We start from the raw sequence: 13,759 nt of genomic DNA, 5'->3' as shown, positions 1-13,759 counted from the left end.
GAGCACCACATGCAACAAATTATCATAGTAATTTGGTGGAGATCCAGCAACAATAAAAGAGTTAGAAACATCAACATCCGAAGCTGCACATCACTATTTATTCAGTCAAGCTTTAGAATTAAAAATAACTTGTAATTCATAATTGTTTAAAAACATTCAATAAGAATAAAAGATTGCATTTTTTTTTAAATATTTGTCCTCTCAGACCAGGATTCAGTCAGCAAAGCTACAGGGACAAGGCAGTGTCAAGATAAAGTACAGTACTCAAAGAAAACCATGTGCCAACATGTAATCATAGGACAGTAGCATGAATGAAATGAATGAAATATTTTTAGATAGTCACCTAACGTCAGGGTTCTTCTGACATCCTGACTGTTCGGGAAATGTTTTTCCCCGTTACTTTTATGTTGCTGGCAAATCTTTTGGATTTGGGGGCTAAGAGGATTCGGGACTAAACACTGATGTTTATATATATCCATGATCGCCACTGATTCTTCTATTGTGGTTCAGCTAAATTAAGGAGATAAGGCACTTAGGCTGTAGTTGATAAGATTTAACCTCTAAAGAAATGGTGTATAAACTACACATTGTAACAAGAATTTAAAAATGTACATACGATGATTAAAAAAATAACTATATTCTTCTTCTTAGAAAAGCATCTATTCAGTGGATATCTCCAATATTTCCAAGTATTTAATTTTTTAATTTATAATTATTTTTATTTCTAATTGCATTTGAACCACCGAAAACAGGAGACTGTTTATACAAATGGCTGTGATTCTTTAGTAGTTAATGCAATCTATGTAAATGACTGCACAAATTTCAGTAGAGCATACACTTTGAGTCCATATTTATCACATGACCACAATTTCAATAGGTTATGGTACACAGAAAAAAACTGGATTTATCTCAGTGTCCAAAGATTTATGGATATTATTTTATAAAGTGATTAAAATTTTGTGAAGATTTTGTTTAGAGCACAGAAATGAGCATAAGATCTGAATGCCATCAGTGTCCACACCATCAAACAATTATCAATTTATTTTTCAATCAAATGTATTCAGATAAGTTCTGTAGTTGACCGTTATTGAAGTGGGTAATTTAACTGGATCTTTTCTTGATAGGATGAAGAAATCCAGATGAAGAAACTCAATCACTGACATGTCCACAATCATCATATCTGTATTTCCCAATCCATCGCCACTCTGAGGTTTACACTGTTCACAGTCAGCTTGCAGCAGGTTTCCATGTACTGAAATGCAGCTGAAATGTCCTTAGCACCTGGTGATAAAAGGAAAACGGTGATGCTTTACCTTTTTAGAGTTTTTTTTAAATCGATACACAGATTACGGAACAAATTCCTCAGATTCCAAATGTTTCTATTACAGCTTTCTTTTCTCCTTTGGAGTAATTAAAGCATACACTCAAACCATCTTTATGGCATGGATTCAACAAGGTTCCTGTGCAATCTGTTACCTATGTAAACTCATTTATATTCCCCGTGTGCTGCCCGGGTTTGTTTTTACTTTTTGGTGAAGTCTGATCAGCTTTAAAGTTTGCCTTTTGTTAAATTATTCAGTCAATGTTGTTCCTCTAACCCTTATACCCCTGTAACCATCACAGATGCTGTCGTCTGAAATGTGCATTTGATAACACAACACATCAATCAATCAATCATTCACTCTTTATTTATAAAGCACTTTTCATACAAAAAATGTAGCACAAAGTGCTTTACATAGTTAAAAGCAGCCCACCCCACCCTCCAACTCACTCCCCACACTCTCATTAACATAAATGATTACACACATATCCCCCCCCCCCCCCTCACACACACACGCGCACACTTAAAGAGTAAAAATTGGGCTGGGTTCGCATGAGCCAAGTGAGGAAACACTATAACAGGGAGCCGTCTGCACCGGGAGCCGGTCACAGACCACAGCCTGCAGGCTGGGCACACAGCAGGAGGGAGGCAAAGGAGCCCCCCAGCCAGGCTGAGAGGGTATACTCCTCTGTCATGCCGAGGATACAACTCATTAGACAGGACAGTTTTCCCATTTGCCACAATCCAATTTAAATGAGCTTGGAGACAGAAATTGAAGCAACATTACTAAATATTTAATGTCTTTTTTTCTTTACATGGAAGAAATGTAGCTACTATTTCTGGATGTAGTGAAAGAAAATTGGTGAAACCACTAGCAATAGCAATAGCTACTGGGTTATTTGTCTTTGGACTTGACCAATAGATTATCTGAGTATTTTATTGCTATTATTGATTTCACCCTTTCTCACCTATTTGCAATTTTACCTTTAAAAACATACGATTTCTAAGTGTTTGTGCAATCTGGTACCTTTTTATGTACTGTTTTTACCCAATCACAGGATGAGATTTGTGGGGGGAAAACAGAAGACAAACGTAACATTACAACCAGTTTAACATGCCAAAATTAACTCCACTGTGCTATTTAACCTCCATGTTTAATATGAAATTATGTCAAAATGCAACAGCTCAAAATGCTGCTAGTTTTAAAAAATAGATACATATTTTGCTCCAGATTGTTAGATTCCTGTTATAGTTTGTTTTACTGACAGACAGCATCACCTCGCTCTCTTTTACGCACCTCTGCAAATCTCAGGGAAGGAAGTGACCCTGTCCCATAGATCTGATCCTGATATTAGCAGCAGATTTTTGGAGTTTAAAAGTTATTAATTTTGTGAAAATGACCCCCACTGTCACGTGTTTTACAGCATCATGGGCCGCAAGTTCTAACTTGTGAATTATTCAGTGAGTTACAGTCAGGTTATGACTGATGTTTTTCAACAATTGCACAATCAGCTCTAAAGCCAACAACCCGTCCACATAAGATTTATTTAGAGACAAATTTACAGGGAGGATATTAAACTACAGGATGTCACAGACATCAAAAAGTTGATATAAGAAGGTTTAAATCTCAATTCTGTTATTTATTATTTAATTGTTTTCATAAGGAAACGCTGGTGCATGTTGACTTGTCTATGTCACATTTGCTGTTGTGGAACCAGGATTGCTGAAAGTGAATTTCCAATTTTATTGTTTGTGACTGATTTCAAGATGCAGGGGGGATACTTTTTTCTTCCCACCAGGGAGAGGGAGAGACATGTAGAGTATATTGCTGACCTTTCATCAGTTAATCTAATTAGTTAATGAGTGTTTTTATACTTGCATGAAACAACGTTTTTGTCTTTTGTTGTCCTGCATCTCAACTTTTTGAAACATCAAATATAAAATGAGCAAATGTTGTTTTATCAACTAAAATACTTTAATAACTTAAAAGTGCATTTGCTTTGTTTTTGCTTCTTTGGTTGTTTTTCTAGAATAACCTGGTTTCATTTACTAAAATAATGTGTGTGTGTGTACCACAGGGAATAAACCTGCAGAACATACATGCAGAGGAATATACGAAACTAAACAGACAACAGGAAGGCAGTAGGAAAGGTCGGGTACTAAATATCGTTTTACTGTTTACAGGCCACAACTTACTTCAGTGGCAATAAAATCCAATTGCATTCAAGGACAATAAAATGCATTCTTAAATTATTTACTGATGTTAAAAACACACATTCCTACACAGATATATCTCAAAAGCCAACCAGAATAACATGACACACAGTAACTGCATGTGTTATTTGACAGTGGTTGTTTAGGAGGCTTGTTCTCTGGAGTCATGCTGGTATAAGTGGGTGTTTCTTTTATTGTGAATGTCAGTTATCCATAAACCTTACATCAATGCCAGATCTCCTTACCTGATGCATGCACAATCACTGCGGACGGTTTGCTCTTGACCCCCAGGATGGTGATCGACTGTATGACTGTATTACAGTCAAACGTTCCTTCTTCACTGGCAGGACTGAGACAAGCAGCACCAAAAACAGTAAATCATATTGTCACGAGTTATTCTTCTTAAAAATATTTAATGTTATTTTAACATGACAAACAGTCTCTCTTTTTCACACGTGGCATAAAACTGGAGCCCATCTTGGAAGTGTGAATGTGACTCACCGGCAGAGCAGACGGCCTGACAGCATGCTGAACCTGCGCAGACAGAAGACCTTTCTGTCACGGTATCTGAACGAGTGGCCGTCATCCAGGTACAACTCACCATCAGCAGTGCCCTGCAGAGAGAGGAGATTGCAGTTAGGGCTTCACTAATTAAAAGATGCAAATGTCACAATTTGCATAAAAAGCTCCCAGTAGTTGTAGCTTAAAGATTTGGCATAATAAAAACTCAATTTTAATAAGTATTAGTTTACCTTCGAATCTTTGAGCAGGGACTGAAATAAACCTGTATACAGACAGCTTCTACCTTAATTAGCATTGTTGAATACAAAGAGTTTAGACATGTGCAATTTCTTTCCAAAAGGCTGAAATTATATCAGTGAAAAGAGCCAAAGGCAACAAGTTGATACATTACACACAGTCCTGTTCTGAATTTGGTTAATTACATAAAATAATGCATTTAAATAAATCCTTATTAGCCTGCATCTAATTAATTGACTGATATGCACCATGGCACAAGTCTCTGATGAAACACATTGCATAATATTATGAATATGACGTAAACACAGACAGTTTAGCAAACGTGTACATCAGTGAACTAAGAAAATCTTGATTTACATAGACAGTAATTATGAACAAATACATGATCATTATTGATGAAAATGAGTGAATTTGAATAATTGTTCTGTTATTAGTATAACTATGTGAGACTGTAAAATCATGTCTTTAAAATTAAGTTAAATATTAATAGATAACAATGACCGGGAGAACTGAATGAAATAAGTTTAAAAATATATATATTTACAATTTATAAAAATAAAAAAACATTTTAATAAGTAAGTATATTATTTTATTTCCATTCTCTTTTACTCAGGTAACTGTAACTGTAGGTTTTGAATCATGACTGAAAGATATTTATGAATTTCTTACTGAAATAAATAGAACACACTGATTATCTGTTTTTCTAGTAGTCATGATGTATAATCCATTGTAGGTTGTTATGGAAAATTTTGATCAACCACATGGTAAGTGGTATGACTTGTTTCTGCCAATGAAAAATAACTTTTTTTTGCAAACCATAAGTCAAAATTTTTATTGTCTCACATTTTTGACTTGTTAACTTAACTGTATATTCCAAATGGTTAAGTTGAAATTTTGAGACAATGACCCCAAATTTTGACTTACGTTTGGCAAAAATGTTTTTTTTTTTTAACAGCAGAAACAAGCTTTTATAAAAATTTGGACAAGTACTTGTATAGAGCTTGTGGTCCACAAATGTTTGGCACCCTCTGGTGGAATTGTTTCTATACTAGCATCTGGACCCCAAAGTAAAACCTCAGGAAAAAAACTCAATACATCTGTAACCACTGCAACTGAAACATACTGGAATCAGTATTAGAAAAAAAGGGACAACAAAAAGGCCGTAGATTAAATCTTTGTGTGAAATTCAGAGAGCGAAATTCAGGCTCATGGAAAAAAAATTTGTTTTATCAGTATGGAAGTACGATCCCATCGGTGTAGGATTCCAGTATCCTGCACAAGTTACCTGAGAGTTTAAAGCCACAGTAACAGAGAGGGGGAGCTGCCGAAGCTCAGCAGTGCAGGAGCAACTTCCTACTGATCTGCAAACTACCGAGCCACCGCGCTGGAATACTGGAACCTGAGCAGAGGAAACATCAGAGTCAACTGACAGATAACAGATCATCTGACTTTAAAAAAAATAACACACGTAAAATTGTCGTCTAAACTTACCGTGTCCAGGGTGACAGGAAGACTTAGAGTCCTGCCTCCTTTGTATACCAGTGCAGAATGGATGTCATACCAAATCTAAAACAGACAAAAATGTGAATAACATCCACAATCAAGTGTAACATGACGATATTTAAATATATATAACACAGTACCTCGTCAGATCCAGGAAGTAAGACTTTGATTTCTTGGATGCCTGGTTCAGTTACAGGACAGGCCAGCAGTGCTCCTCCTACATAAAATGAAGGAAAGTTTAACTAAGAAAAAATGAAAGTGCAATAATTCCAGGGTACACAGAGAAATCATGTAAAGATGAAAAGTTTTTATCACCAAGCATGTAATGGCTGTCCACACTGAAGGTGCTCTCTTCTTCTGGGAACTCCACCCACAGAGGTCTGTATAGTTTTAAATTGAATTAGAGGCCACATCCAAGTTAAACTAGCTTTAAAATGAGAGCCTTCTAAAGTGAACATCAATAGCATGATGTTCCCCTGATCTCGTCTCCACAGATGTAATAATGACTTAAGTTAACAGAGCTGTAGTTGCAGCTGCTATATTTGAACAGTAGATAGCACCAGGACTAACCTGAGTGGAGGCAACGCAGACGTGTGAGCCTGGTGAAACAGTGTGTACCAATAGGGCAGCAGACTGTACCTGAGAACAGACAAAATGGACTCTGGATTATGAGATAGTCAGACAATAAGCGTTTCACCAAAAGCAGGAGAAACTAATGAAACATGTATATTTGTATCTTGTCCCTCATGTTGACATTTACTTTAAAGCTACGGTATATACACTATCACCACTAGAGGTCAGTAGGTTACAGACCGAAGTCAACTCTCAATTCAAATGCATACATTTCATTTGAATTGCATCCTAGCTACGGTGGCTGCTGTAGGACAAACATGTTTTAGTCGACCAAGAGACATCAAAAACATTCAATTTAGAGTGTACCCCATAATGGCTGTGGCCAGCTGGTATGTCTCTTGTATTCTTTGTATAAAAAACATTGTTGTACACACTATATTTCAATGTATTTGAATAATATCAACACTTGGCAATACATTAGAAAAGAAAAGAAATATGTGTCAGTAGTCAGGTTGTCAGTCCACTCTTTACCTCAGCTGTCAATGCCGGATGAGAAGCAACCATCTTTATTTACTCGGTAGGAGGCTGTAAAACTTTGTGAAACAGCTTCAATACGAGTTAACAAGTCAGAACATCTCACATCTGTCCGATAACAGCGATACTGAGGTGAGTTGTCGAGGATATCCTGAACTGTTAGCCACTGTTAGCTGCTGTTAGCTGGCATTAGTAAAACTGTCTTTGAACTGGATCTAACATTGTTTTCGATTCACCGAATGTCACATCCCAACAATGTTTTTCACAACCCTAAAGCAGTGGTCCCCAACCTTTTTCGCGCCATGGACTGGTTGAGTGTAAGACAATATTTTCACGGACCAGCCTTTAAGGTGTCGTGGATAAATACAACAAAATAAAATGATACGACCAAGACAAAAACTGTGGTATTTTGTAAATATAATAATAAACTCGAATTCACTGTGTAATTGTGTAACTTTATTAGCAGCGTCCTCCTGAAATGCACGGACAATATTGAGAGTAACATCCTTCTCTCTGCCCCTTAATGCTCTCTGGTCACTATGGTGACGAGTAAATAGTTCTTTCAAAATAAGACACAACTACAACATGGGAAAAGACACAGGGAAACCGAGTTAACGATAAAAACCCAGAGAATCACAAATTTCACACCCGAGCCTCAACTCTCACGGACCGGTACCAGTCCATGGGCCAGGGGTTGGGGACCGCTGCTCTAAAGGTTATGTTCAATCTATACATGGTGTTCAAGTAACCGACACTGACACCTCTCTAATAGTACCTTTGTTGGATTACAGTGCGGATTGCTGCAGTCACCTCGTCCCCAAAAAGCCAGGGTTCCCGACGGTTTGTCACATTTGCAGAGTGACCGCGGAAAAATGGCTGCAGGGCAGCCGCCTGGTACCAGCGCACCAGCAACTCTGGCTCTGGATCCTGGATGAACCCACCAACATCAGCTGAAACACCAAAAACAGAGACTAATGATAAAGAGCAGGACATGACAGTATGCAGTAATATATCCCATATTTACTGAATATATAAGCAACTACTCAACTAGATTTAAGTTAAAAGCTAGTAGAGTGTGTACTTCATTAATATCTCTGCACCTACAAAAGAAAATTACACGTTGGCTGAAAAAGAAGCATTAACGTCTCTGTCTGACTAGTCAATAATAATTCTGTTTAGTGTTTAAATAATTTAATCCATAAACAATAGTGTCCTCACCTCCACAAAACGCTATGCCTGCCAGACTCAGGGACAACACCATTGGAACTGAGATCTTCAGATACTCCCAGTTGGCAACATTATCACCAGTCCACACTGCTCCTGTATCCCAAACAAAGCCAATTACAACAAATGGCACAGTTAAGCATGGATATGCGGAAATATGGAGAGGATGGAAGCATTTTCATTTTCCCATTTAAATAGCTTACCAAGTCTCTGTGACCCTGCAAAGAAAGAGCGCGAGAGGACGAACGGTCTCTCTAAGCCACCCGAACGAGTGATTAGACCCTCCACTGTCGCCATGTGCTGTTAAATAAAAATATTTTTTAAATTATTTTGTTTTTATTATACAGAATGGGCCTGGAGGCTTTACTCTTTAAAAACTGTCTTCACAACTTAACTACTCTGGATGTTGATAGATACTTTTAGAGTTACTTGAAGGACAAAATAACATTTTTCCATCAAGAGAAGAAAAACAGATTTTTTTTGTGCTTAAAGTAACAAAACACATCAGGCCTTCCCTTTAAGAGATTGCTTACCTGGTAAAAACCATACAGGTTGTGTAAATCTCTGTGTTCCCAGTCCCCACAATGCACTGCATCCTTCGGCATCGTCAGCTCTGGGCCGCTGAACACAGATGGTTCATTCATATCGTTCCACACAAACAACGAAGGTGTCGATCCCTGTATCATAAATAAACACCATCACTACCGTGTCTTGAGCAGACAATCTCAGTATTAGGTGGATAAAAAACAAATAATATGAGATGAAATCTTTGTCAAGGACTAAAGCATTAAATTATTTAAGATGCTTTTAAAATGTTTCATTTTATTTCACGGGTACCACAACATAAGGAGAGAACACAGCTTAATTATTCTTCAGCCTTTTGCTGCTCTGCTCTGGTCCTGAGTAGCTTTGCATTATGCATCATTTCTGTTTAAACATGGCTGATCCCTTCTGAGCCTTACTTTGTATTTATCCAAGCCGAAGCATCTGGAGTACCATGCTCGAGTAGCTGAACTGCTGAAATCAAGGTAGGAGGATTCACCTGTAAGGGAAGTTAACATAACTCCATTTACAAAGAAGATGCATATAACAACATCACGCATACACATCAAGTACATACAGTGTCTATTAAAGTGGACCTTGATGCTCATTTATTTTTGGACAGTAGAGTATCTCTGCATGATCCACAGTATAGAAAAATCTTATTTATCCTATTCTGGACCTTGGTGCAGCTAACATGTTAACACAAGTCCAGCATATGTCACATTTGTTAGCATTAAACAGTAGATTTTTTTCCCATTACCTGGCCAGCATGAGCCCTTAAAGATCTGTCCCTCTCTGTCCTTGACAAAATGCCCTCTGTCTCTGGCCTCACAGTAGAGGGACCAAGAAGGATCAACCTTAATGTGTGGATCACTTATAATGACCAGCTGAAGAGATATAACAGTAAACATCTTAACGTATCAAAGTAAAACAATTTCTCTAGATGATGCATGTTTTGCACTGTAAAACTGACCTTCCTGTTTTTCTTCTCCAGGTGCTGCTGCAGCTTGGCTGGTTCAGGGAAATGAACAGGATCCCAGGTAAAGTACCGCTTCCCATCTGTGTGCTCAATGTCCAGCCAGATGACATCGTAAGGAATACTGTGGCGATCAAATCCAGCATCCACAGACTTCACGTCAGCTTCATCAATGTAGTTCCAGCGGCACTGGTGGTACCCGAGGGCAAACAGAGGGGGCAGGGCTTGATATCCTGACACAGGGAGGACAGACAAGTAAAGTTTGAGTCTTTGAGAGCTTAATTTTATTTTTTATTTTTGGGTACCATAATTTCAGAGCCACATTCTCACCTGTCAGCTGAGCATACTGGGCGAAAAGTTGCTGTGGACTGGGCCCAAGCAAAACCATGCAGTCAATCATACCACTTTCTGACAGCCAGTGGACATCAGTCTGAGGATCAGCCCGCCTCCGTTTAACTGGAGGGGTTTCATCCTCCTGTTTGAGACAGAAGGTTACTGAGCAGTAGAAAAGTGTCTTTTTGCTTCATGGTCACTGTAAAATACAGACAGCACAGAAACAAAGGTCACCTGATGGTCAGAGTACTGAATGTTTATAAAAGTCTCAGATGCATTCAGCCAAAATACACCCAGAGTCCTGTCTGGCTTGTGGGCCACCATCAATGGCACAGATCCATACAGTCCGAGACGACTGTACAGTGGATAGGCAAAAACATCCAAGTTGTACAGCCGGTAAGGCTCACCATCTCTGTGAAATGACACACATTTTTAAAAAATTGTCAACTCTCTCTCCTGCCTGCAGGATGCACAGATAAATTACACTCTTACAAATGAAGACACAAACACCATCGCGTGTACCTCGTGTCTCTGAGCTGCAAGTTGTCTGCGTGTTGGGGTAGACCATACACATGCCTGAACCCATGAAGACAGAGGTCTGCTCCAATGCTGCTGGGACCTGAAGGTGCACAACACGTGGCTCTCAGTATAAAGTTTAGAGTACACTCTGTTCCTTGATTATTAAGCTCCATAAATGTACACTTGCCTGTAATTTATGATCATAAAAATGTGAACACAGTACACCAAACTGAGATAGTTGCTGGTAAGATATTCAAGTAGAGGCACAAACCATTAGCCTTGATATCCACAAACTGCTTGAATGTCTCCTTCCATAATGAACTTTTCCGCTCGTCTTGAAGCTGAAATAAAAGCAACAAAGAACAATGGCATTCACAGACCTGATTAAGCTTCAAAATTAAGCTGCAGTTTCAGATGTGCTTCTATTTTCTTACCTCGCTACCGTGACATGTAGCCGCGCAGAAGAATACAAAAAGAAAAGAAATGCAGTCAGCTATATGATATAAACAAATTCTTCTGCACATCTATTTCTTGCAAATCTCACCTGGGTCGATGCTGCAGTCTCTCGAACCACAGTTTGTCCTTAGAGTTGAATGTGACCATCACTTCCTGCTCACACAGGATCTCCAGTCGGAAAGGAGAATGCCACACACGGAGCTGATAACGTCCGAAAGACCAAGAAAACGTGACTGAGTCCTTAGTCTGTTTCTCCACTCTTAATCTACCAAAGGATGAGGGGTAAAGGTCAACTAATTTCCAGTTGCAGCAATCCTACAAGTTAAACCTAGATCTATAAACTTGTCTTTTATTGATATGAACAATTAATAATTTCTGTCACAACCGCAGAAGTTCTTAGGCTGTCAGAAATACTAAAGGGGACTGGATTTTAAAGAAGTGCTGGTGTAAGATGACATCATAATATAAAAATGATACATCGCTTACTGTTCACATTGTGGTTCCCCAGATAACACATCTGGAACTCGATAGCGTGCCTTAATAGGCTGGAATTCATCTATTGTTATCCTTACAATGCCGGGTTTGGACGGGGACAAAGAAAGAAGCAGCCTGGTCTGTGAAAAGAGTAAGCTTATAAAAAAATCCCCTCCTCTTTAATTATCATTCACAATTTTGGGCATAATCAAAGGTCAAAACATTGATCTGTGCAGTCTAAATGATGTTTAAACTTGATTAAAGAAACTTTTTAAAAGTAACACTAACCTGCGAGTCTCCTTCCAGCAATTCAAAACATGCCCCCTTCTCTGTGAGCACCATAGTGTCCAAAAGAGCCCGATGCTGCATGTTTGCACCCTGGATCTGCCGCCTTAAAAGCAAGCGAAAATAAAAGTCAGTGGTGAGATTAAAATACTTTTCAATTTTAGAGAGGTTTTAGAGTTAGAACAGATTATTACGCTTACTTAGAAAATTCATCTCTTTGTATTTGAGCCACACTCCAAATTCATTCTAGTAAGCTACCTTTTAAAAACAGTTTAAACATTTCTGTTTATTCAATAAATTCAATTGTTTATATCAATTAAGTTATTATTAATCTCCAGCTCTCTTTCACAAGTCCAACAAAACACAATAAAATCACTTTAACTCTGAGGATGTCCAACACACCTATAAAAAGCAACATCACCGCTCTTCTTGAACTTGCCTTCCCCCTCAACATTAGGGATAACACTATAAGAGAAGCAAAAATAAAGTGAAATACACACACTTATACACGTAGACCAAGGTGTTCAAGACAATTGGGGCATGGAAAGCACCAAGTATCAAAAATGGTGGTTAAACTGTAACCTGACTGCACACATATATAAAAGTCAAAAACTTCCCATCATTCAAATATTGCCAAGCACCTTTCAGTGACCTAAACAACAGCTGCCATGTATTTGATAATAACTACACAGTAACTACATGATTGTCCTACTTTATGTTGCTTTCTTCATATAGGTTCATTGTGAAATGTCAAAGGTCAACATAAGAGGGTGGTCTTTGCAACAGAGCGGCTGGAAAGAGCATGTTTATATACCCATATGTCTGTACCTAGCAAGGGTTTGGCTCACTTCCGCCATTTAACGCAAAGATAAGACAAAACCTTCGGTCCTTCACAGTCGGGGTGGTCTCCGTGTTTGAGCACAGCTACATTTGTTTTCTGTTTAAACCAGGAAGAGCTTCCTGACAGTTTCAAATCGGGAAACAACACGTAGAGAAAAATCTGTCTCAAGATACCGCTACGTACGTCAACCTTCATTTCCGGTTTGGATTTCCAAAATAAACCCCCACTGAAGCGAACAGGCCTCTCTTCCTGGAGTTATTTACAATGTGGTTTATGTTATTTTTCACAGGTAAAAATAATAATAAATAATAACAATAATTGAAAAATACAATTATTTAAAGACAAAAAAGAAGGCAGAAATGTAATGTAATGTAATGTTTTTAAATCTTGTGCTTACAATGTTAATTTTATTGATTAAAGATTGATTATTAAAGTATTTATAATTGTTATTTTACAAGTCGAGATGGACGTCTTCCAAATATACCCGCCAAGTTATCCCAAGGTTGTGGTGCATGTTAGAATAAAGCTTATTTATCCAGCTCTGTTGGTAGGAGAATACTAAATAATGCATATGAATAAGAAATTCATTATTATCCAACAATTTCTGTGGTATCATAGTTACATTTTTTTTATATATATATAATTGAATTAGTTTTGGGAGTTTCATTCATTTGTGTTTTTAAATGAGAAGACTGTAATCACATTTTAATAGTATGCTGAATGGTAACTGTAAAATACCATATCACCTAAATTTGGCTTTTCATCTACATTTACAACTTAAATCAAAATTATTATAAAAAAATTTTCTTTTTAAGTAAGGGAAAAAGTTAATTAAAGGTAAACAAGATCTGTAGTCATTTTAACTAATTATAATTGTATAATTATTCATACTTTTCGACATATTTTTAATTTCTGTAGCTTTCTTACACTATATTTTTCTATTATGTGTATGTAATGTGTAAATTGCAAATATTGTTTGTGCATTGTGGATGTGAAAGGCCAGTGAGGAACAAGAAATTAATGGAAATTAACTTTAACTCTATGTGCACATGAGTGTCATGCTCTGCATTGGAACGTTGCATTGTCCTGTCAAAATAATCAAATTGAAATTCCATATTTTTACAAAACCTTTTGTTAGCGTTGTAGATAGTTTATAATGATCGGTAGTTGCCTGCCCCTCTGTCAGGCATATATAGAAGGAGAT

The 13,759-nt window shown here is 37.6% G+C and overlaps 1 protein-coding gene across 1 annotated transcript; it reads right to left on the bottom strand.

Moving 5' to 3' along the window:
* Nucleotides 1-170: 170 nt before the first annotated feature.
* Nucleotides 171-12,727, bottom strand: ganc (glucosidase, alpha; neutral C). Its single transcript, XM_080871051.1, has 25 exons — nucleotides 12,543-12,727; nucleotides 12,117-12,179; nucleotides 11,718-11,820; nucleotides 11,442-11,569; nucleotides 11,044-11,220; nucleotides 10,934-10,937; nucleotides 10,771-10,840; nucleotides 10,503-10,599; nucleotides 10,215-10,392; nucleotides 9,978-10,122; nucleotides 9,645-9,880; nucleotides 9,432-9,558; nucleotides 9,091-9,170; nucleotides 8,662-8,805; nucleotides 8,332-8,428; nucleotides 8,123-8,224; nucleotides 7,680-7,854; nucleotides 6,368-6,436; nucleotides 6,113-6,177; nucleotides 5,938-6,014; nucleotides 5,786-5,860; nucleotides 5,580-5,693; nucleotides 4,037-4,149; nucleotides 3,781-3,884; nucleotides 171-1,281 (listed from the first exon to the last, which is right to left on the bottom strand). Exons 1-25 carry the CDS (start codon nucleotides 12,569-12,571, stop codon nucleotides 1,175-1,177), a joined length of 2,679 nt encoding a protein of 892 aa, XP_080727177.1. The 5' UTR covers nucleotides 12,572-12,727; the 3' UTR covers nucleotides 171-1,174.
* Nucleotides 12,728-13,759: the final 1,032 nt, after the last annotated feature.

The sequence above is a fragment of the Rhamphochromis sp. 'chilingali' genome (genome assembly GCF_963969265.1).
Source record: "Rhamphochromis sp. 'chilingali' genome assembly, chromosome: 21".
Lineage (NCBI taxonomy): Eukaryota > Metazoa > Chordata > Actinopteri > Cichliformes > Cichlidae > Rhamphochromis > Rhamphochromis sp. 'chilingali'.
Note: the sequence above shows the minus strand (reverse complement) of the source record. Positions and strands in the feature narration are given on the sequence as shown.

Excerpts from the sequence above, each read along its gene's own strand:
- ganc (XM_080871051.1), bottom strand. The coding sequence starts at position 12,571 with ATGGCGGAAGTGAGCCAAACCCTTGCTAG. Across the intron at positions 9,881-9,977 it reads CCAGTATGCTCAGCTGACAG|GATATCAAGCCCTGCCCCCT; the intron begins GTGAGAATGTGG and ends TCCCTGTGTCAG. Across the intron at positions 6,437-7,679 it reads CGCACTGTAATCCAACAAAG|GTACAGTCTGCTGCCCTATT; the intron begins GTACTATTAGAG and ends GTCTGTTCTCAG.